At 54.9% G+C, this 23,957-nt stretch overlaps 1 protein-coding gene across 1 annotated transcript; it reads right to left on the minus strand.

Annotated features, from left to right (window-relative positions):
• Nucleotides 1–1,297: 1,297 nt before the first annotated feature.
• Nucleotides 1,298–23,881, minus strand: LTBP4 (latent transforming growth factor beta binding protein 4). The gene is made up of 30 exons (XM_081274771.1): nucleotides 23,570–23,881; nucleotides 20,090–20,281; nucleotides 19,664–19,911; nucleotides 19,485–19,587; nucleotides 19,055–19,129; nucleotides 18,845–18,967; nucleotides 17,908–18,072; nucleotides 17,094–17,243; nucleotides 16,856–16,975; nucleotides 16,027–16,158; nucleotides 15,817–15,942; nucleotides 14,959–15,084; nucleotides 14,245–14,487; nucleotides 13,654–13,779; nucleotides 13,446–13,565; nucleotides 12,531–12,659; nucleotides 11,992–12,117; nucleotides 11,481–11,603; nucleotides 11,159–11,290; nucleotides 9,952–10,083; nucleotides 9,745–9,870; nucleotides 8,260–8,406; nucleotides 6,862–7,131; nucleotides 6,502–6,573; nucleotides 6,067–6,195; nucleotides 5,711–5,857; nucleotides 4,407–4,559; nucleotides 3,257–3,637; nucleotides 2,755–2,907; nucleotides 1,298–1,705 (listed from the first exon to the last, which is right to left on the minus strand). Exons 1-30 carry the CDS (start codon nucleotides 23,817–23,819, stop codon nucleotides 1,551–1,553), a joined length of 4,674 nt encoding a protein of 1,557 aa, XP_081130897.1. The 5' UTR covers nucleotides 23,820–23,881; the 3' UTR covers nucleotides 1,298–1,550.
• Between the last annotated feature and the right edge of the window lie 76 nt (nucleotides 23,882–23,957).

Consider the following 23,957-nt stretch of genomic DNA (forward strand, 5'->3'; position numbering starts at 1 on the left):
CCCAAAGCTTGGGAGGTGGGCAGGGGGTGGGGTTCAGAAGGAGCCCCCTTTCCACTTATGCAAACTGAAATTAGACCCCTAGCATTAAAACTGGTGCCTCACAGGTCAGATTGTTGTAAAAAATACATTATTATTTAAAATGAGATTTCCCTTTCTGCTCCACCCCCATCCCTAGGCGGAATGTCCTTCATTATACTTTGATTTTTCCCATCCAGCTTGGTCACATCACTTGTGAGGACCCTCAGGCATCTGAGTTTGAAACCTTGGGGAAAGAGGCATCACAGGTGAGTGAACTCTTAGGTTCAGCCTGTCCCTGTGCCAGGGGCCCCTGCACTCCCCTACACCACACTCCCCATCCCTGCCCTGAGCTTTTTGGAGATCAAGCTGTTGTTTTTTTCAGAGAGGGAGGAGTCGCCACATGGACAAGAAGTAGGCAGGGGACAAGGACTGCCGGGACTTGACCATCACACACAGCTCCTTCCCGTGTCCTAGCACAGGCCACAGGCCAGGACTGCTGCTCCCTCATCTGTCCACAGCCAGTTCCCAGCTGGAGGGTCAGGTTCAACTCTCCTGGGACTCCTGTCCCTCTCTGTACCCCACTTGTCCCAGAATGGCTTAAGATGTCCTTGGGGAGTAGAGGAAATCTGGGCCCTCATCCAATTGAGAAAGCAGGATGTGAAGCCTCCCTTCTCTCCCTGCCTCAGGTTCCAGACATGGAAGAGGCGCCAGGGGGTTTACCAACAGGGCCAGGAGAAGGCATTAAAAACCCAGAGGCGAGATCTTTCTGGATATTAGAGAGAAACAAAGAAAGAGAATGATAGACAGGGAGAGATGTAAAGTCAGAGATATGGGCAGAGAAAATGAGGCAAAAAGACAGAGAGAGAAATATAGCTGGGAGAGAGGCAGGACCTAGACAGTTAAAGAGACAGAGGCTCTGATGGCAGGAGGTTGAGGCAGGCAGACTGTAAATTCAAAGCCAGCCTCAGCAACTTAGCAAGACCCTGTCTCCAAATAAACAAGGGCTGGGGATGTGGCTGAGTGGTTCAGTGCCCTTGGGTCAGCCCGGTTGGAGAGAGAGGGGTGGGGGAGAAGACCGAGGGCAGGGGGTGTAGCTGAGTTGGCAGAAGGCTCGCTGGCATGTGTGAGGCCCTGCGTTCAATCTCCAGCACCACATACATCAAATTGTAGATTCAGAGACACGGAAATTGAGTCAGACATGTCATCAGTGTGTGTATGTAATTTAGTGACTAAAGAACAAACTCTGGAGCCAGATTTTGAGAAAAAGAAAGGCAGAGGCAAAGGTACAAAATAGGTGTTTTTAATTGAACATTTTATAAAACAGAGAGGAAATGTGAAGGGAACCTAGGAAGAGACCAGGCCCAGGGCACGGGCAAGAGGGGCTGGGAGTGGTGGGAAGAGTGAAGACCTCGCTCCTAGAGTCTATTAATCCTGTGTCCGTTATCTCAATCCCAGCGGATGCCCGGTGCGCATGCACACTAACAGGCTGCAGGTGTGCCGGGCACCGTCCCAAGTGCAGGCGTGGGTAGGATTCAGGCGCGGGGCCGCGCAGGTGCACAGTGGTGTGGCTGGTGTGTGGGTGCAAATCCCGGGCGGCAAATACAGCGAAAGGAGCCATCGGTGTTGACACAGCGCGCGTTGACACAGAGTGGGGAGGCTGCCTCTGCCTCATCGCACTCGTTGATGTCTGGGGAGGGGGTTGAAGGAGTGCTGCTCAAGGCTGAGGACCCAGCATCTAGCCTCCCTGGTCCCTGGGACTCAGTGGGGCAGAAGTATGGATGTGGGATGTTGAGCCTGTCTGGTTTGTACTTAAATCCGACCAGTTCTACCTTCTGGCTGTGTGAACCTTGGCAGGTGGCTTAACTGCTCTGTGCCTCAATTTGAGCTTTCCAAGATGGGTATGGGAGCTACATCACTAGATTTTTGCTAGGAAAATAATACTGATAATATCAACAACAGTAAACACTTACCTTATACCAGATATTATTGTAAACACGTCACCTGTATTGACCTTATCTTCCTAATACCCCTATGAGGAAGCTCCTGGGATCCTGTTTGACTCGGATGTATAAACCAAGGCCCCGTGTGGGAAATCCCTTTGCCCAGCGTCTCACAGCAAGCCTACACCAGGCAGGTGCTCAGGCCAGGTCTCCCAGTCTCTGGGCACCCAGCCCCCTGCTATTTCTTGGCTGTGAGACCTCGGGGGACTCTTCTCTTCTCTGAACCTCAGTTTACACATAGGTCTCAGTTATTAGGAAAGTGTTGATGATGTTCACAACTCTTCTGTAAACTGGGTTCTTTGACTATACCCATTTTCCAGATGAGAAAAGCTAAGCAAGGGACAGTGACCTCTCAAGGGTCACAAAGCAAGTTGCTGGACTGAGCCTGAGGTCTATCAGATTCCCCTAGAGTTCCAGATTGTCATCACTTGGCTTTATCCTTGCCTTGACAGACATAGATTAATATTCCCATTTTACAGATGGAAAGACGGAGGCTTTCCAAAGAGGCCAGGCAAATCGTCCAAGGTACCATTGGTGGTCCTTAGAAATCACATCTGCTTCTAAGCCCAGCCCCACCCGCCCTGTGGTCAAGCCCTGCCTTCCTCCAGCCCTGACTTACCCCTAATTAAGAATCACCCCCTCGGAGCTGGTTTTTCTCAGGTATTCTTGGCCACCTACCTCCACCAGAGTCCCCACCCTCTCTGGGCGAGCCCTGCCTCTCCCCGCGGCCCCTCACCGACACAGGCCATGCGGGTTATGTCCAGGCGGTAGCCATCGAAGCAGTCGCAGGTGAAGCCTTCAGGAACGCGCACACAGCGGCCGTGGGCACAGCCATCCAGGATCCCACACTCCTCGGCCTCCAGCCCCTCATAGGGCTCAGCCAGGGCGTCTGTGGAGACCCCAGGGAAACGGGGCTTTGGTCTCCTCATTCCCCCACCCACCCACTCTACCCGAATGTCCTAGTGTTGGTGCCCCTGGCTCCACCGTGGGTCTCATTCTAAACTGTCCCTCCTGCTCCAGAGCTCGGGGGCGCTGGGCGCCATGAGCTCCACCTCATTTGGCTCTCCTAGCTTTTCAGTCCCCTTCCCTGGGTTGGTCTAGGTGTCTTTCTCTGGTCCTCTTTATCGCTCCCATCTCTGCCCCGTCTCTCAGCCTATCTTCTTTTTCAGCTTCTCCCTCCCTCCTTCGTCCCTCGCCTCTGTAGGCCCCACTCCTCATCACTGGCCCACAGCGCTCACCTGTGTAGCCTCGACCTTCAGAGGACTCCTCAGGCTCTGGGAAGGAGCCGCGGGTGTCACGGGACCGATAGGGCCAGCCCATGCCCCGGCTGGGTGGCGCAGGAGCCTCAGATTCACCATAGGGGCCACCATCATCCTCAAAGTCCGGCATGTCGAAGGGTGGTGCCCCGTAAGGGGCTTCCCGGCGGGCAAAGGGTCCAGGGGGTGGTGGGTAGGGGTCATAGGGTAGCACAGGTGGTGGGTACAACTCAGGCCCGTAGGGGAGGCCCTGGTAAGGGGGGCCTATGTCTGGGCCATACTCATAGGGCAGCCCAAAGCCACCTGGCCGAGGGGGGCCATATGCAGGGGGACGCAGCACATTGCACAGGGCCTCAAAGTCATCTGTGAACAGAAGCAAAGCCACACAATCAGCTCTGTGTGCATCTGCACCCACCCCCTCCACCCACAGCCCCGACCCTGGGAAGAGAAGCCCAGAGGATCGGAAGGACCTTGGGCTGAGGCCTGGGTGTGAAGCACTTGAAAGGAGGGTGCTGGATTGGAGGAGTAGGATTCGGGGTTTCTGGTGTCAGGATTGAGAGTCTGGAGGCTGAGGTTGTAATTCAGAGGTACTGGGATCAAGTACTGAATACTACAGCTAAGAATTAGAGTTTAGGGGGTCCATGGGAGTTAGAACTAGGGACCGGGAGCAATGAGATAAAGGTGTTTTGTGGATTAGGCCAGGATGCATGGGAGGGGTCTCAGCCACCGGGACCTGGAAATCTGAAGACCTAGCAGTCTGTGGGCCAGGGTTGGGGGGTCTGTGCAACTGGTGTATGAAATCTAGGGTCCAGGATTTGGGAGAGGGCATCTCAAAGGTTGTGCCTTGGGGTTTTAGAGACCAGGAGTTGAGGGTACAAGAGATCAGACCCCAGAAGCCTATGGTGCTGGAACTCTGGGATCTGCTGAATCTGGCCTTAGGGTTTGTGTCACTGAGACTTGGAAGTCTTTGGGATTTTATTTGGGAACTAAGATTTGGGTATGGACTGTGATAAGGGGGTTAAGGTGCCAACTGGAAGGATCTGTGGTTCCAAGACTGGGAAGTCCAAAGGCCTGGCTGGATTAGAAACCTAAGGGGCAGGGTCTGGAGTGCAGCCTAGGCTAGTAGCAGTACCTGAGTCCTGGGCAGGGCAGAGGGCACAGTCCATGCCCCAGGCTTCTCCATAGAGACAACAGCACTCTGTGTAGGTGGCCTGCCGGTCCAGCCGTGGGCGACTACAAACAAGGTCAGGCCCCACTTCCTGCCAGCATACTCCCAGATTGTCATCTGCAGGTGGTGACAGGATGTATCAGGGTGGAAAGGCACTTGCATCCTCCTAAGTGCTGAGCCCCCTCCCCTGCTGGAGCCCAGCCACCTTCTGCCTATCAACAGATTCTTCTCAGCTGTGATGTGACTCTCAGAAGCCCTTTGAGGTAGGTCCAGGGTTCTGCATTAAGGACTTGTTTTGGCAGGAGACTGATGTGTAGGAGGAGAGGACAGAAGAAGAGGCCTGAGAGATGGGATCTGAGAGGTGCTACCCAATTCCAGCCTCTAGAGAGCTTTGTGAACTTGGGGCCTTTGCTTCCCTTCTCTGGGCATTGTTTGAAGTCTCATGGTGAGGGGGATGTTGTAGCAACACAGGAACTGTTTGAATTTTTAGGTTTCACTTGAAAATGAGAGAAGAGACTTTGGGCCAGAGGGCAAAAACAAAGATGCGGAGACACAGAGAGCCAATCCGAGAGAAACTCAAGAAAGATTGACAGAGGTCTACAAAGAGAGGGAGGAAAGTGCACAGAGACCAAAAGGGAGAAAGAAAAGACCAAATGAGATAGAGAGACCAAGAGAAAGAGAGACCTGGAAACAAAGACAGATTGAGAGAGTGTCAGATATGCATATAAAATCCAAAAGATAGCTGGGGATATAGCTCAGTTGGTAGTGTGCTCCCCTCGCATGCACAAGGCCCTGGGTTCAATTCCCAGCACTATATTTAAAAAAAAAGTTACAAATCCAAAAGATAGAAACGCAGAGAGAATTAGACACACAGAAAAATACTAACAGGTAGCAATCATTTAGCACTCAGTAAGGCTAGGCTCCCTTCTGTCATTACAAATAAAATAAAATTCTACACTGTAAGGTAAGAGCTAGTCACCCAACACGCAAGCGGGAAACTAGGTCCAAGAGGAGATATGCAACCTGCCAGTAAGTGGCAGACTGCCTCTAAAAACTTTAACCACCAGGCCAGCTCGCCTCTGAGATCCACACAAAGACAGCCTGCAGGGCCGAGGGGGCGTGGCCTTCTCCAGGAGCGCGAGGGGCGTGACCTGACGAAGGCGTGGCCCGTGGGGTGGAGCCAAAGGAGATTGGCCCCCGGGCGGGGGCGGAGCCAGGGGGGCTGGAACACGTGGGGGCGGCCGTGGGGGCGGCCGGGGCGGAATTACCCAGGCTCTGGCTCTCGTTGGAGACGCAGCGGCGCCGCGAGCCGTCCAGCACAAGTGGGGGCTCGCATGTGCAGTGATAAGAGCCCACCGTGTTGACACAGCGGCCTCCTTCACAAGCTGGCTCCTCGTCGGCGCATTCGTCATTATCTAGGGAGCCACAGAGGGAGTGGTTAAGAGGCGGCCTTCTCCACCTACCCATCCCCTTCCAATTTCTCTTTCTCCCCAAACTGACACTGTGATAGAGGGAGTCTAGACTCCAGGAAGGACTTCCCGCTGTGATGGCCGCATACCGAGTTGGGGCTGGCTTGGCCAGGGGTTGGGGAGAGGGAGGAAGATGGTAGAAGTGGGGCTCATACCAACGCACTCCAGCCTCTGAGCGTGGTAGTAGTATCCGTTGCTGCAGTAACATGAGTAGCCTGGGGCTGTGTTCACGCAGACTCCGCTTTTGCATACTTGGTCTCGGAAGAGCTGGCATTCGTCCACATCTGCAGGAAGGGTGAGGAGAGATGGGGAAGGCCCGGGTGTGGGATCAGCTGGGTGAGGGGAGTGTGTGACAGCGGCGTATGACCAGGAAAGACAAACCAAGGCAGAGAGAGGGCAGTAGAAACCCAGAAGTAGAGACAGGGAGAGCTGGAGACCGTAGGGGGTGGTGATGGGCATGGGGATGGGCATGGGGTTGGAGATGGATACAGAGAAACAGGGCCAAAGACAGAGAGAAACAGGAAGAGACACAGACAGGGTGGGACAGATCTGGGGCCTGATAGTGGGTGGGGGATGAAGTCTGGCCTCACCTCTCCGTAGACTTAGGTCTCCACTGGGTGCCAGGTAGCCCCGGCCGTGGGGGCACAATGACTGGTATTCAGCTGCAAACAGAGAAAAGGCTGAGCCAGGACCTCAGAATCCCAGCCCCTGCCCTGGGGCGCCTGTGCTTACCTTTACCTCCTGCCCATGTGTTCAGGCCTCTGCCTGTTAGTGCCCACTTCTCAGCTGCATGCCCACCCACAACCACCTGGTAGCTGGTGGTTCATTCCTTACCCTGGCAGTATCAGTACCCAATGACACGTCCAAATGTGCCCACCTTCCTACTCTCATGCCTCTCTATTCCCACCCAAACCTTCCGCCCTGTGTCCACCCACCAGCCTACCACCCACCTGTCTCGGTGCTTGGGCACTGCTGGATGCGGCAGCCGCTGCCCCAGCCCTCACCCACAGTACAGCAGCACTCCTGCCATGTCACGTTCCGTGCCAGAATGTTGTCACATGCATCTGGGGCTGCTGTGTCAAAGTAGCACTCCCGGCGCCCACTGCCCACAGGACCCTGCCTGGGTGTGCTGGGTCTGCGGGGTGGGGATGGTGGGGGAGGCCTGGCCGGTGGCAGGTTAGGGCTGGCAGGTGCTTGGGGCTGTGAACCTGGAAATGTACCTGGGGAACCACCAAGGGGCTTCACTTAGGATGGGTTGAGTCCCAGCACCCCACCCCCAGGCCCCGGATGTCAGAGATGGGGAAACTGAGGCCCAGAGGGTGCCAGCCATCAGTGGCAGAATCCGACTCCACACCTCTCACCACCTGTCGTTCTCTTTCTACCACTCTCACCTGTGTGTCTACATCTTTTGCCTCCCATCTTTTGCCTTACAATTCCCCGGGTGTCTCTCCCATCGCTGTGGCCTGGGTGCCCCACCATCTTCACATCTAACAAACTGGTTCCCAGTCTTCACCCCAGACCTAGGCTTCCTCCTGGGTAGTTGCCCCACCAGGCAGCCCCACGGCTTGTCCCTACAGCCTCTTGGGTTTCTCTCCCACCTCCTCTCCCTCCCCTTCCCTGGCCCCTGCCTTGGTCCAGCCCTGTCCTCTTCTCTCTGGATCCCTGTCCCAGCCTCCAGTGTCACCCCTCTGTTATGCACCTTTCCTGCTTAAAACAGGTGCAACAATGCCCTGGGGCGAAGTCCAACCTCCTGGGTGAGCCAGTGTGTTCCCGCACCTGCCTCCCCCCCTTCCTTTGCTCTCCACCTCATGCCATGTGAGCTTCTGCTGCTCCTTCAGCATGCCAGGTCCTTTCCTGCCTTCGTAGGCCCTTCCTCTTGCTGTGTCCTCTGCCCAATACCCCCTCTCAACACCTGCTCCTTTCCACTCGTCCTCCTGCTCTCAGTTCAGACATTGTCTCCTCCAGGAAGCCCTCCCTCCTCTTTCTCAGGTCAGGCACCTCCTCCAAAAGTCCCTAGGCTTTCCCCATCACAGCCAGTGTATTCCTGCTGGCCTAGCTTCCTTCCTCCCAGTCCTGATGCCTCTGGGTTATCACTATCTGATGATATCTCTGTCTGCCCCATTGGATGGTGAGCCCCTTATGAACAGAGAATTATCTTTCTCAGTCATTGTTGTCCTCAGTGCCCAGAATAGGACCTGAACACAGCGTATGCCCTGTGAACATTGTTGAGTAAAGGAATGTGACAGAGTTCATCTAGTTCATCATGGTAGCATTTAACTGGTGGCAGCTGTACAACAATTTTTCTGTACAACCAGCTACCACCAGTTAAATAGTCATGTTAGTCTCACCAGCAGAAGTCCGTGGGGGAACACAGCGTCCAGTCATGGGGTCAAACTCCTCAGGGCTGGTAGGACAGACACAGAGGAAGGAACCTTCAACATTTTCACACAGGGCAGCTCCACAGACACCCTGTAGTGTTTCACACTCATTCACATCTGTGAGCAGGAAATAACAAGGGAAAGAGAATCAATGGTTATGACCTTTTGTGGTTCAAAAAATTTGAAAGTATGAGCTTTCAAATAAATACAATGACTTTCTTTAATGGCCCAGATCCCATCCTGTACTTTCCTTTTGGTAACAGATCCTGATTTTCCCTTGGGAACTCTGTGCTTCTCCAATTTCAACTAATTTATTTTGAATAGGACTAATTCTACTCTGAGGTAGAATCAACCAGATTACTGCATTTCTCTGGTTCAGACCCACACTGGGCCAGTTAAACCCAGTTTTGGGACTTTCACTGGAAATGTTGAAAAGGAACCTTCCCCTTTAGATCTAGCACAGTTCAACTAAGGATGCTAGCTCAGTCTTGCTAGGGCCACCCTGGTCATTATGAAGAGAGAGTCTGCCTAAAAATAAACCCCACAGAGGACAGCAGAGCTGAGAGAGGGACACAGAGACAGAGACAGCCTTGGTATATTCTTAGCTCCAGTTATACCAGAGCTCCAATATATCCCAGAACTTTGCAATTTTAATTCTTTTTTAAAAGAAATAAAGCCTGTTTTTTAAAACCCACGAAATATGTAATTAAGATTCATGCACATTTCTGTATGCAAATTGGACCTCAAATGAAAATCTGTGTAAACATACATTGAACTCTAGTTCATGATGTGAAGACTGAAGAATCAAGGAGGAAATGTATTGATGCCTACAGTTTACCTTTTTTTTTTTTTTTTTTTGTGGTACTAGGGATTGAACCCAGGGCATGGCACATGCTAGGCAAGTGCTCTACCATGGAGCTACATCCCCAGCCCTTTTTTGTTTTATTTTGAGACTGAAGTTCCACCAAGTTGCCCACTGGTCTTGAACTTGTGATCTTCCTGACTCAGCCTCCTAAGTCACTGCAATTACAGGTGTGCACCACCATGCCAAGTTTATAATTTACTCAAATTTGCCCAAAAAATTAAAATGGCTTCATGGATAGGTGTGTGAGAAAGCAATTATAAAGAAAATGATAAAAAAGAGAATCTAGATCACAGGCATACAGGTGTACATTTGTCAGTTCTTTCAATTTGTTATGCTTAGTAATTTTCCTCATAACATATTAGAAAAAGATATATTTTTAAAAGTTCTCAGAAAAAAATAAAACTCAAATGAACAAAGCTTCTGTCACTTGCCACTAGCAGAGTTTTGACTGATATGGAGCTGATCTTCTGTTGCAAGAGCTAAATTCTACAACCCTAAGTTCATGTTTCTCCAGATACACAGACAGGAGCAGGACCTGCTCCACCTCTCCCCCTACCCTTTGCTCTCACCCACCCCCTGGAGCCCCGTACCCACGCAGTGACGCCCATCCCGCGCCCCCTCGTAGCCCTGGTCACAGAGGCACTGGAAGGATCCAGGCAGGTTCTGGCACACAGCATGGGCACCACAGAAGGACCGGTTCCGGCACTCATCCACATCTGCAATCACCAGACAGTTAGGCCATTTCTGAACCTTCCACCCCTTCCACACATCTCAGCCAACATCCAGTGGGTACCCACCCTGGCATCCACCCCCTGGCATGGGCTGATAGCCGGGGTCACAGGCTGGTGTGCAGCGGTACGATCCAGGGGTGTTCTCACAGCGCTGAGCTCCACAAATTGCAGGGCCATATTCTTGGCATTCATCCACATCTGCAAGAAAGCGAGGAGGAATCACACACACACACACACACACACACACACACACACATATGTGATTAGCCCAGCTCCTCCTGCCCCCAAAATAGAAGAGTACTCAAGGGGTAGGTCTGAAGGCAGAGGAGAGATGGGGAGGTGTGGGCCTATGTGTTTCCAAGGGCTGCAGAAGTCTGTGGAATGGGAAAGAACAATCAAGAGGGATGAATGGAAGGGCCAGAGCTTAAAGGGGCAAGACCTAGTGCTTGAAGAAATTTGGGGGAATTTCACATGAGCAAAGGATGACAGCCAAGGCGGGGCCTCTTTGGAAGGACAGGTAGGAGCGGAGGAGTGGTAGAGGGTGGGAAGAAGGCATGTCCCTGTTTATGTTAGGAGGAAAAGTGGCCTGAAGAAGTTTTTATCCATAGGTCCACTGGAAGGGGCAGATCCCAACAGTTCTGGCAAGAGATATCTTTGTGGGTTATTTCCTTAAAAAATAGACTAGGCTAGGGGCTGGGGATGTGGCTCAAGTGGTAGCGTGCTCGCCTGGCATGCGAGCGGCCCGGGTTCGATCCTCAGCACCACATACAAACAAAGATGTTGTGTCCGCCGAGAACTAAAAAATAAATATTAAAAATTCTCTCTCTCTCTCTCTCTCTCTCTCTGTCCTCTCTCTCTTAAAAAAAAATAGACTAGGCTCAAACTACAGAGGGGGCACAGGTGGCTCTGGCTTGCCCTGGTTGGGGATAGGAGTATCTCCCCCATCCCCTGCCTCTATAAGAAAATCTGCCCCAGAGATATGGAGAGATGGGGTAAAGGGTGCATTGGTTAGTGGCCCCTTCCCTTTCTCCAAGTTTTTTAAAAATATTTATTTTTAAATTTTTGGTGGACACAATATCTTTATTTTATTTTTATGTGGTGCTGAGGATTGAAAACAGTGCCTCATGCATGCTAGGCGAGCCCTCTACCACTGAGCCACAATCCCAGCGCCCCCTTTCTCCAAGTTTATAGGGCAAGATGTCCTTCCTCGGTCCCCATGGGAGCGGATTCCAGGAACCTCTCTTGGGGGATGGAGATGGGGGATTCGTCTCACCATCACAGGTGCCCTCGGGTCCCGCGTGATAGCCCGGATCGCAGTCCCGGACACAGCGGTAGGAGCCAGGGGAGTTCTCACAGCGCTGAGACCCGCACAGGGCGGGGCCCCGCTCACGACATTCATCAATATCTGAAGAGGGAGGCAAGGAGGTCAGACGGGAGAAGCAAAGGAGGCAAGCAAGTTAAGGGAGTCAAGAAAGCAGCAGGAAGGAGAATGCCAGGGAGCAGAGAGGGGCAGTGAAGAAGCGGTGAGGAAGAGGCCGAGGTGCATGGCAAAAAGGAGTGGTGGGGAGGGATCAAGTCGGGGCGCGGCCTCTCACCAAGGCAGGAGGCGAGGTCTGGGCCAGCCCGGTGTCCCGGAGGACAGACGCACTCGAAGGAGCCGTCGGTGTTGGTACAGAGGCCGCTCTGGCAAAGGTCCTCCTCGCTGCACTCATCCACGTCTGCGGATCAATCATAGAAAACCCAGACCCACCTCCTCCTCTGCCTACACCCAGGCCACACCCCTCCACCGCCCTTTCCCCGCCCCTCCACGCTCCAAGCCTTTAACGCCCTCCCCCACCCGCCTCAAGCACCCTCCTTCCCTGCAAGCCCCGAACCTGGGGCTTTAGGACTGTCCTTTCCAATCACTGCCCAACTTCAGACTCCGCCCTTTCCCATGCCCCGCCCCTCCCTGTCACCACCTTAAGACTCCCCGTGGCCCCGCTCCCCCGATTTAGGGAGACTCGGACATAAAGTTCAGACCCTGGGATTCCACCTTCTTCTCCCTGTCCCGCCTTTTCCTGTTAGAAGGCCACCCACTCCTTGTCCAGGACCAGCCTGAGTACCGACCGAGACAAGACGCTCCGCGGGGTCCGGGCCGGTAGCCGGGGGCACAAGTACAGGCAAAGGAACCATCGGTGTTGAGGCACTCTCCGTGGGGGAAGCAGAAGTCGCCCTCCAGACACTCGTTTACATCTAAGGAATGCTCGAGATACAGCTGGGCTGCGGGGTCACCTGACCCGCGGGGTCACCTGACCCGGTCCTCCAGAACTAGGCCCCGCCCCCAAACGGCACCCCACACAACCCAAGCCTAATCTTCCCACAGCCACTTTGTTTGTTTGTTTGGTACTGGGGATTGAACCCTGGGGCGCTCTACCACTGATCCACATCCCAATCCCTTTTTATTTTTTATTTTGAGACAGGGTCTCACTAAATTGCTGAGGCTGACCTTGAACTTGGGATTCTCCAGCCTCAGACACCCAAATCGCTGAGATTACACGAGTGCACTCCTCACGCCCAGATCCCACAGTCCTTTACTGCAACTTCTATATCCCCAGTAGGCATATCTCAGTACTGACAGGCTCTCCTGTTGTCCCCACCCTGCCCACCTGCACAGGGCCCGGGCAGACCGGATGGCGCCCGGTACCCTGGTGCGCAGCTGCAGCGGAAGGAGCCTTCGGTGTTAGTGCAGTGACCATGGAGACCGCAGGGGGCGCCTGAACTGCATTCGTCCACATCTGTGGGAGCAGGGGTTTCAGAAGGGGTCCAGTCTAGGGGCACACTGAACACATCCCCTTGGAGCAGAGGGGTCTGGGGGAAGTGATGGAAAGTGCCTTGAGTAGAAAACAGGATGAGGACTTCATGGCAGCCCTGGGGACTGGGATTTGATTCCTGTGGGTTTGGGTGTCTGGAAATTCCCTGTGCCAGTATCCTGGGGTTAGGCAAAGGGACTCTGAAAGGGCACATGGGTCATAAATCAAGACCATCTATGGGATTCTGCTGAATAATGGATCAGAGTCAATGAATGGCTGGAAAATTCATTAGGATCACAGGCTACAGTGAGAGTCCAGGATTCTGCCTCAAATCAGGAGTCAGGGTCAGGGATAATGACCTAACCAGGTTCCAGGAAAGAGATTCTGAGATAGGACAGGGGCAGTAAGGGAGACAGGATCAAGGGGCAGGGTTATGGTTAGGGTCACAGATCACATTTATGGTCGGGGGACAGTCAGGGTCAGGAGATTAACTGCTATCAAAGTTGTCGTGGGTTATCAATAAAGGTTAGGATGAAAAGTCACAGTCAAGTTTAGTGTTCAGTCAGGAGAGCACATTCAGGGTTGAGAGTCATGGATCACAGCCTGTTCAGGGGTCTGTGGTCTAGACAGATCATAATCAGATTGTGAGAGTTGTGGTCCAGGTAAGGTGATTGAGGTCCTGATCAGGAGGTTACAGCTCAGGTCAGGGTCACCATCTGGGTCAGGGGGTCACGATACAGGTTGCAGGTCACAGTCAAGGCCTGATCTTACCAGTGCATCTGCCACGGTGCAGATGGTGGCCAGAAGGACAGGCCCTGCACTGGAAAGAGCCAGGTGAGTTCACACACTCCTGTCCAGGACATGCCAGGTGGTTCTCACATTCATTCACATCTGAGGAACAGGGGAGAAAGTGGTCTTGAAGGAACAATCCCATGCCAACCTCGCCCACCCCCATACCTCCCTCCCTCCCCGGCCTCACCCTCGCACTCAGAGCCAGCAGCGTTGGGTTGGAAGCCTGTGGGGCAGACACACTGGAAGCTGCCCTCTGTGTTCTCACACCGGCCATAGGCACACGGCGAGGGGCTACGGGCACACTCATCCACATCTGGGGCAGGGGAGATCAGTCAGGCTAGGGAAGGGGCCTGGATCCCCTGCCATCCCTACCCACCCCAACATTCCTGTCTTGACCTAGCCTGCTGAACGTTGCCAGACTGCCCCCTCCTCTCAGGACAAAGCCATTCCTTATTTCCCTATTTATGGTCTCTCCAGCTGATACAGAAGCTAAGGCACCGGCTCCTCTGTGTTGCCTTCCCTGCCTCAGTTTCCCCCTCTTCAGGGTTCCCATAAGCACAAGCATATCATTCAAAAAGGAAGAGGAATGGGGAACATTCTCATTTTAAGAAAGAGAAGACTAGAGTCATATCCTCCTGCCTTCTCAGTATCCCACCTTTCTGCCCCTGGCCTCCATCACAGAGCATATCACTTGGTTTCTCTGACACCCCCCCCCCCCAATGACTATCTAGTCCCCACAGCAAGTAGCAGGGCTGCAGGGTTGGACCTAACACCTCACCTTGGCAGGGGGCCCCAGGCCCTCTGGATCGGAAGCCAGCTGGGCAGGCACAGTGAAAGGAGCCAGCCGTGTTGTCACAGCGGCCTGGCCCACAGGGTGGCGGCTCCTGGGCACACTCATCCACATCCTCTTCACACGCCGAACCCCGGAAGCCAGCCGGGCAAACACAGCGGAAAGAACCGGACAGGTTCTCACACACGCCGCGGCCACATAGGCCTGGGCTCTGCGTGCATTCGTCCACATCTGTGTGGGGCAAGGGGACCCCATCACTGATTTTCTTTGTCCCCTTCCCCCTTCCTGTCCCATGATCCATCCATGTACCTGGCCTCCATCACTGACTTTACACCCTCCATCGTTGCTCCTCTCCATTCTCCATCAATCCCTATTAAGCTAGCTGGCTGGCTCCTAGAACTCTGCCTCTCTAGCCTCCTCTCTAGCTAGCCTCCATAATTCTGCTCCCCTTTCCAATTACTGACCTCTCCATCCCTCCTACTGTGCTTCTCCACCTTCCAGATTCAGTCTTTCTGTTTCTCATCACTTGGCCTTTTCCATGCCTGGGTCACTCTAAGCCACACGTCTCGTTCTCAGAACCCAGCCTCAATCTCCCTGTAGTCAGCCTCCCTTCGCCCCACTGCTCAGTTCCCCAATCTTCATTACTGCCCCTATACCCTTCCCCTTGGGCCCCCTTTCCTTCTGACCCCCTCAGTTCCTCACCCTGGCAGCTGGCTCCGTGCGGTGCTGCCTGGTACCCAGCGGGGCACACGCAGAGGAAGCTGCCTGGCGTGTTCTCGCAGCGCCCGCGGTCACACGGCGGCGGCACGCGCTGGCACTCATCCACGTCTGTGGGCAGAACCGGGCAGCTGGACTGAGACAGACAGTCCGCGGAGACTCGAGGAAGGGCGGAAGGTGTGTGGCCAGGCGTAGGTAGTTGGGGAAAAGAGGGGCGGGCAAGGGCGGCGGGCGGGGCTTGGGGGGGTGAGCGGGCTTAAAACGAAGACCGTGATTGAGCCGGGAGGGCAGGGCACGGTCTGGGGACCCCTCCAGGACAGAGTCGGAAAGGGAGACCGTGAGAGGAGGCAAATTGGGGGAGGGTGGAGCCTGGGAAAGGTAAGGGTGGGAAGAAAGAGCAGCTTTGGGGACCCAGCAAAGAAAGGAAAGGCAGGAGCGGGGCAAGAGAAGGGAGCGGCAGTTTGGGGGTGAGGCTCTGGTGCGACAAGGGTGGAATCAGGGGTCGTGGTCAGGGAACTGGATGCAGCAGTTGTAGGACAGAGGCGGGGCCTGAGGGCGGGGGAACTCGCAGGATAAAAAGGGCGGAGCCAACGGGAGGGCGGAGCCGGGCTGGGCAGTAGAACCCCGACTGGGCCTCGAAAGGAAGAGCCTATTTGGCTGCAGGGCTGTTGTGTCGCCAAGAGAGAGATGATCCAAGGCGGGCTGGGGCCACGGCAGGACAGGGCAGTAGAAGGACTAGACTGGTGTGGGGAGGCGAAGGAGGGAGGGGGCCGTTCTGGACCTCGAGCAGAAGCCACACCCAGGCTGGGTGGGGCCTGGAGCTGGGCGGCACGGATTTCTCACCCAGGCACTCCGTAGCCCGCGGGCCGGCTCGGAAGCCCGGGCCGCACACGCAGCGAAAACTGCCTGGCGTGTTCTCGCAGCGCCCGGGAGCACAAGGCGGGGGTATGCGGCGACATTCATCCACGTCTGAGGGCACGGAGGGAGGACTGGTCACGAGGTGACAGGGTAGGCGCCCTCCCGGTCCAGCCTCCGCCCTTCAGCCCAGCTTACCGATGCAGCGGGTGCCCTGGGGGCTGAGCCGGAAACCCGAGTCACACGCGCAAGTGTAACCACTGGGCCGTGGTATGCAGCGACCTGGGCCACAGACCTGGGGATTGCGCTGACACACGATTGAGGAGGGACCTGGGCGGGGGGTGGGGAGGCGGAGTCAGGCCAGGTTCCCGCAATTCTGAACTCTTTTGTCCCTTCTATCCCAGTACAATCCCCTCAAGTCCTCTTGCCTAAAACACCTTCTTGCATGTCTCCTCCTCAAGCCCAGTCTTGGATGGGAATCTGCTCTCCTTTAACATAGGACGTTTTCATCAGGTCCTTGCCAGAATCCTCTGCTCACAATCCCACCCAAAGGTATCCATCTTTGAATAGTTTACTTTCCAAAAAATAATGACTTATCTAACAGTAACAGGGCAGTTACTATGTGTCCAACACATCAGCAATCTCTCATGGAAAATTTCACAGTGATTCCCATTTTACAGAACAAAAAACTGACTCACACAGGGTTTAAAAGATTTGCTCAATTAACAGAATTGAGCCCAATTCATACTCCAGCACCTGATCTAACTGCCATCCAACCCTTTGCATTCTTATCTCTTCTGACCCATTTCTTTTCTTCCTTTTTTATTCATTTTTATTTTTATGTGATGCTGAGGATGGAACCCAGTGCTTCACATGTGCTAGGCAAGACTCTACCACTGAGTCACAACCCCAGCCCCCCCCCATTTCTTATTTCTCTTTTTTTCTTAGTATCTTTATCTTGGAGCCTCTTCCCCCAGAATCTCACCTGTCCCATCCCCATCAACACCCTCAAATCTTTCTGCCGCACCTGATTCAGGAATCTCAGGACCAGTCCAGGCAGGAATGCTGGGCAGGGGAAGCTCAGGGATAGGCCGGGGCTCAGGCCGAGGCTCAGGCCGGGGCTCAGGTCTATGTGTGGGCAGAGAGCCTGGTAAGGAAGGTATATCAGGAAGTGAAGACCTGAATTTGGGTGTCCTGGCTTCTCTCTTCCTTTCCCTGAGGAAATACCTTGAAAATGATACCCCCTCCCTCAGAAGCCACCTCACCTATGGGAGGCCGAAGGGTGACTTGTGGGGCACGTGGCTGGCTGAGGGACACTCTAGGTGGCTCCTGGCCCAAGGGTCTGGTGTTGTAGCGGAGGTCAGAGGCTGAGTAGTGGTAACCAGGGCCAGCTGGACAGATCTCTCGAAAACCCTCTGGGAACAGGAAAGGGGGAGAGTTAGAAGAGGGCCCAAGAGGTGGGTATATGAAAAAGAGGGAATCTAAAGGTGGGCCTTGGCTGGGTGTGGGGTTTAGTCTGAGAGTGCGTCAGGGGTTTGGCTTGGATGCTACAATGGCAAGGTGCCCTAGCAAAAGAATTCAACATCTCAGAGGCTAACGGTGGGACCATGAGAGCTTTTCCCCATTTGGGATAGGCAGGGAGTGGGGTTGAGGGCAGAGTTTGGTTTGTGGCCTGTAGGGACCAAACTGAACATCAGAAAACAGCTCTTGTGGGGCTGTTTTAGCAGAAGTTAGAATGCCAGGAAGGGTCATGTCTTAGGGGGCCCTAAAAGGGGAGCCCAAGCTGAAGGCAGTGTCTCAGGAGCCTGGGACTTGGCCAAAGCTCTGGGAGAGGGTTGCATATTTCAGGGACTGAGGATGACTCTCAGGAAACAGCCCAGTTGCAGGATGGTGAGCCTCAGGGTGATGGAACAGGTGTGGCTAAGGATAAAGGGGAAGTCCTTAATGGAGTCCAGCAGGCCTCAGAGGTTGAGGGCCTGGCCAATGATAGGGCCCAGTGGGGTTAGAATGGTAGTGAGTCTCAGAATTAGAGGGCAGAGCTTAGACTGAGCACTCTGTGAGTGGGGCTAAGGCACTCACCTGAGCCAAAAGGTGGGCAGAGCTGGCAGCCTCGACCCCAGGCCTTACCCACACGGCTACAGCAGCAGATCTGCTTGGTGATGTTGCGCAGAATGGGCAGAGAGCAGCCGCCATCTCGGAGCACACGGAAGCAAGGCCCCTTAGCCTCTGAGATCACGTGTTGGGCTGGGAGAGGGGAAGGAAATTCTTCAGGGGCTAGGGAATGCTTCAGAACTGAGGGATTTGGGAGGTAGGGGATTGGTCCAAAGAGGGCGAGGTGGGGGTGTTGGACATTTGGGGTAAGTCTAAAGGGTCTAAAGAAAAGCTGAGGGGGGCTGGGGATGTGGCTCAAGCATTAGCGCGTTCGCCTCCCATGCGTGCGGCCCGGGTTCGATCCTCAGCACCACATACAAACAAAGATGTTGTGTCCGCCGAGAACTAAAAATAAATGTTAAAAATTCTCTCTCTCTCTCTCTCTCTCTCTCTCTCTCTCCTCTCTCACTCTCTCTTTAAAAAAAAAAGAAAGAAAACATGTGTTTTTAAAAAAAAAAAAAAGAAAAAAAGAAAAGCTGAGGGCTCTGGGGGCTATGGGATGAGTTTGAGAGAATCTGAGAAAGATCTCAGGATCTGAAGGTGATGTAGTAGTCGAAGGGAAAGGCTGGATTTGGAGGTCTAAGAGGAACTCAAGACAGTTTGGAAATCTGAAGGGATCTGGATCCAAAAGCTTTGGATTTGAGGGACTGGTGGAGAATTTGAAGACTCACAGGAAGTCATCTGAAGGTATAGGAGAATCTGATAGGTTCTGAGTGTGATCTAAGACGAATAGAGGAGGGACACGGGTTGGAAGGATCTGGGGGGTCTGAGGGAATTAAGCGTTCAGGAATGCTCTGAGATGTGGTTTGAGGTCAGGGATGGGGGTGGTTTGGGACCCTGCTTCAGCCCCATATTGGCAACTCACAGATGCAACTGCTGCGGGATGAGTCGAGCAGAAAGCCATCGGGGCACACACACGTGTACCCGCCGCGCGTGTTGGCACACTCCCCGTGCTGGCAGCGCCCACCTGTGGCGCACTCATCCACATCTGTAAAGGTTGGGGAAATCATCCTAAGTCGGGGATTTGATTCAGCCCCGTCCTTAGAGCCAAGACCCTCTCTCCCATGCTCCTCACCTTCGCAGGAACCATTAACCCTCTCGAAGCCGGCTGGACAAGGCCCATCTGGAACACCAACTCGGTTGGAGTTCCCTATGGAAAAAGGCAAGAGGTGGGCTGGGCGGTATGTGGGCGGAGCCTAAGTGGTGGGAGGGACTGAAGGGTGTTGGGTGTAGTTTGAAGTGCCTTAAATTGGCACTGAGAAAATAAATACCGAGGCTCCAGAGGTGAATGTATGGGGATAAAAGCAGGTTGAGAAAAGAAGTTGCCAGAGTTAGAAAACGAGGTGGTTGACACTGAAAGGTATGGATAGATCTAGACTTGATCCCCACAACGGGGTAGAGGTAACTAGAATTTGTAAACAGGATTTATCTATGGGCAGAGTACGGAGAGAGAAGTTCGCCTCCCTCCTTGGTTCCGAGCACCTCGGAGACCTCTTGGGGCTTACCCAGGTGCTCTGAGCAAGGCTGACAGTCATGAACCCCCCAGGCCAAGCCGGTCTCTCGACAGCAGACCTCTTGAGTCCGGAGTCCGGGAAGCGGTGACGCACACTGTGGGGAAGTGTTGGGTGAGCGCGCCCCCGTGCGGTGGCATGCTTGGGACCCCTCCCCACCGGCCTACTCTCACTTCGCTTCCGCGCAGCTCCCGAAAACAGTAACCATAGCCTGAAGCATCGGAGTAGCCGTCCTCTCGTGGTGCGCTCTGTGCCAACACAGTGTAGGGCGCCGCCGCCTCCGCTCGCGCCACCGCCTCAGCCCTAGCCACCGCTTCGGCGTCCGTCTCTTCCCACGGCCCAGACACACGCTCCACCTGGTGCACCACCACCGAGGCCTCTTGTGGGTGTTCCACATGCACGCTCACCATAGACGCCACGCCTGGAAGGAGTCAGAGCGGGCAAAAGAATGTCCACAAGGGTTCTTATAGACTGGGGCTAGAAATGGATGGGTGAGCTGGTGAAAAGTACTTGAGAAGACAGCAAGATTTGGGTCCGAGGAACAATGAATGAGACGGTTTACAGAGGGATCCAGGGGACTTTGGCCACACTCTCCTCACCGTGTTCATCGTCGCGATGGTTGGCCAGTGGCATGGTGTACACGGAGCGGGTGAGGCCTGGCATGGCTGGGGCCGGGGGTCGGGCGCCCGAAGAGTGCAACTGGCAGAATTTGCCAGCGAAGTCCGGGGGACAGAGGCAGCGATCAGGCTTCACGCATACGCCGCCGTTGTGACAAATCAATGGACACAAAACTGGGACGGGGAGAAAGTGAGGACACTCAAAGTGAGCACTATGCCTGTCAGATACCCCTGAGGTCAATGCATCCAAGCTAGCTCAGACCCCAACATTATAAGCAGTCCCTCAAGATATCACTCATTCTAAATCTCTCTGCCTTAGCGGTCTTGTGGTCCCGCCCAACCCCGTCCATCTATGATATAGCTCCACCCAGTAGGTGGTATCCCCACGCCCTCTGGCTCTTCATTCACTTTCCTTCCATTTGTTTTCGAGTTCCACGGAACCACTTTCGTTCTAGCGGAGTACACGGCGTTACAGCTCCGCCCAGACAGCTCCATTCCCGCCGATTGGCTCAGCCTCCCATAGCCCACGCTAGCTCTTCCTTAGCATTTAGCCCTGCCTCCCGTCGTCTGGCTGGGTCCTCTGCTATTTCAATCCCTCCAAGCCAGTTCTGGTCTCTTCCATCAACTCAAACCTCATTTTAGTTACTCCTTGGCATAATTCCCGGCTTCCAACTCTGTCCCCTTTGCACTCTATGCCCACCCCCATTCTCAGAACCAGTGCACAAGGGTCCAGCTACACCCATTGGTCAGGCCTCCCTTCTAGTCCCGCCCACATCACCTTCCACCAGCCTGATTCTAAACCCCGCCTAATCAAGGCGCCTAACCTGACACCTTTAGCTCCGCCCACCCCCTTTCCTCACTCTGATTTGCCCGGGCTCGCTTACGCCCCTCCCTCTTCACCTCTAGGCTGGCTGGCGTCTTGGTCCCTCCCACCGCCCTTGTCTCCGCCCACTTCCCCTTGGACTCGGGTTCCAAAGTTCTAGCTCTGCCTTCCCGCCTCCGGTAGCACCGGGCGGGGCAGCACGCGGGAATGCGCCTCCTCTCCCCTTTGCGCGTCCTCGTTGGGCCCCAGGCCACCTCTGGGCGGGGCACTGCCAGCTGTGCGGCGGGGTAAACAAAGAGAGGGGTGCGGCGGGGGCAGGGCGGCGGCTCCGCATTCCGAACCCTTGGGGAGCCCCGGGACCGTTGAGCCAAAGGAGGCCGGACGTGTCTTTCGAGGGCACCCCCTCCCTTTCTCCCCCCGGGGTTGCCGAAAACAGCTGGAGACAGCTGTGCGCAGGGGAGGGGGCAAGCGGCCAGGCTGTCCAGGGAGGCGAGTATGGGATTCTGAGCCACAACTCTAGAGAGGAAAACACAGGGGAAGACACTTCAATTTAGAAGGGTCAGGGGACAGGAGTTCTGGGAAGAGATCAACTAGAGGGCAGTTCCCTGGAGTTCAAAGATGGTTCACGGATTCTGGGATGGATCAGGGAAAGACTAGCTTAGAGGAAACTGAGGTTCTCATCCAAAGGAGACTTTCAAGTCCTTTTGGGGAGAGTCATCTAGAGAACAGGACTCCAGTGCCTGCTAGGGGATGGCGTTTGAGCGTGGTGAGAACAGGGTTTAGATGAAGAAATGGAATTCCTGGATGATTCCAGAACATAAGACTCAACTGGCTGGGACCCTAAGATACTGGGGAAACCACCTCTCCTCACAGCTAAGGGATTAGATGCCCAAATCTTTTTATTAATGGCTGCATGGGGGAAGCACAATGTCTGGAGTCCTATTGGGAGAATCCCTGATACAGACCAATTCTAGGGTTGAGAATACATGAGATCTAAAGTTCCTGGGGAGAACATCAGCTGAAAGTACAGGACTTAGATAGAAATCAGGAATGTGATGGAACTGGGGAAGGCTCAGCTGGAAATATAAGAAAATGGGAGCCTTTTGTTAGGAACAGAATTCAGCTGGGGAGTGGAGTTATCACTGCATAAGGCTTGTGATATAGAGTTTCTCCTGGAGGTGGGGAGAAGTAGTGGAGGAACAATATTAGGGTTGTCTGATGAGATGCACAGTTTGGGGAGATTGCCTCAAAAGATTGGGAGGGAATTTTACTGGAGGAACTGGTGTCCGGAATCTTCTGACGGGGTGGGGAGGAAGCTTGGAATCTGGGCTCCCCTAGTTTGGAGAGTCAGACCAGAACTTCAGGTATTCTAATGGGGTCCTGGAGCTCTGGGCCTAGGAAGCAAGAATCTAAAATCGGAGCAGTCTCTGATGGGGTGGTAGCAACCCAGTCAGGTCTAGGAGTATTTCCTAGCTTTTGAAGGCATTTCTCTGTCTTCTCTTAGCCTGAATGCAGGCCTCTAGCCCAGTTCTTTGAGAGTGCCCACACCCCAGGGTGCCACCAGAATGGTCAGGCCAACACCATGTCCCAAACCCTGGAAGAACAGAGAGTTGAGGACACTGAGGTCCTGCTGAGGTCAGTTCCCCTTCACATGCCCCTCCTTGCGCCTCCAAGGGCTTGGCACACGCCTGGGCAAGGCGCCTGGCACGGGCGCGTTGGGGCTGGGCCGGGAAGGAGTAAAGGAAGGAGGGAGGAAGGGGAGGAGAGAGGGAGTGGCAGCGGGCGGGGTCTCAGGCGGGAGATGAGCTCACGCCGGCCGGCCGAGGTTGGGCTGGCTGGGGGCCAGGCTGGGCGAGTTCTCGGCGCCAGGGGCCCCCACTCCCCACTTCAGAGGGCCTAAGGGGTAGGGAGGGGGCAGGGAGGACCTGATCCTGGAGAGCCTACCTACTCCAGCACACTGGGACAACAGGTGGCACGCCCTCCCTACCTCACCTGAACCTCTTGATGGCTCCCCATGTTTAGGGGTGCCGGGTGCACACTTCTTTGATCTCCTCTTCCCCCAGGGGGCGCCCCCTCCACAGATCTTCTATCTAGATTTCGGTCGCACGTGGGTTCCCTGCAACTCAGGTCTTGAGAGACACCCTCCCACACACATTTTCCCTAGGCCCTTTCCCTTTCAGCTCTTCTCATCCCAAGTTCTTCCCTCACATGCATCCCATGCAGACTCTCCTAATCCTTCCCACCCTTACACAGAGACTGAGACTCCCCCATGCAACCCTGAAACTCTCCTTTGATCTCTGAGGTACAATTACGCAGAGGCTCAGAATTTGAGCTCCTTTTTCAAAGCTCCTAAGCTTCTCAATTCTGAGATCCCCACTTTGACTCGAAGGCAGGAAACCGTCCCCTACCCCCTCAGGTGGGACACCACAGGTCCCTGAGAACACGCATTGCTTGCAAAAGCAGGACCCTCCGGACCCACTCCTCCAAACAGGACTTAGGAGCCCCCTTCCGTAAGTTCCCAGAGCTTCCCCAGCACGACAGAGTCCGAACTCCTTCTCCCAGGGGGATTGTCTCCCCATCTCTGGGGATCCTTCTCCCTTGAGGAAACCCTCCCTCGGGGAGCACCACCTCGCACTCACAGGCGCGGAAGCCCGGTCCCCCGGGGGCCGCCCCGCCGGGCGCGCCGCTGTCCACGCTGGTGGCGTTGCGGGGCGCGCAGGTCGGGGTACAGTGGGAGCCGGTGGGCCCATGGATGCAGCGCAGGCCGCACACCGCCGGGGTGAAGCGCACGCGGAGACGCTCTCGGGGACGGCCCAGCCCGGGCTGCGGCCCGAGCTGCGCCAGCAGCACCAATAGCGGCACCCAGAGCAGCCGCGCGCCGCCCGCCATGGCTGCAGCGCCGCGCTCCGCCGCGACGCCGCCCCAGCCCGCCCGAGGGGCCCGGCCGCGCCCGCCCGCCCGCGGGGGAGGGCGGCCGCGCCCCCGCTCAGGCCCCCCCTCCCCACCACTCCCTCCCCGGCGGCCGCG

The sequence above is a fragment of the Spermophilus citellus genome (assembly GCF_964194105.1).
Source record: "Spermophilus citellus genome assembly, chromosome: 18".
Classification (NCBI taxonomy): Eukaryota; Metazoa; Chordata; class Mammalia; order Rodentia; family Sciuridae; genus Spermophilus; species Spermophilus citellus.

Excerpts from the sequence above, each read along its gene's own strand:
- LTBP4 (XM_081274771.1), bottom strand. The coding sequence starts at position 23,819 with ATGGCGGGCGGCGCGCGGCTGCTCTGGGTGCCGCTATTGGTGCTGCTG. Across the intron at positions 16,159-16,855 it reads TCCTGAGATTCCTGAATCAG|GTCCCTCCTCAATCGTGTGT; the intron begins GTGCGGCAGAAA and ends CCCCCCGCCCAG. Across the intron at positions 12,660-13,445 it reads GCACCGTGGCAGATGCACTG|ATGTGGACGAATGCAGTTCA; the intron begins GTAAGATCAGGC and ends CTGCTCCCACAG.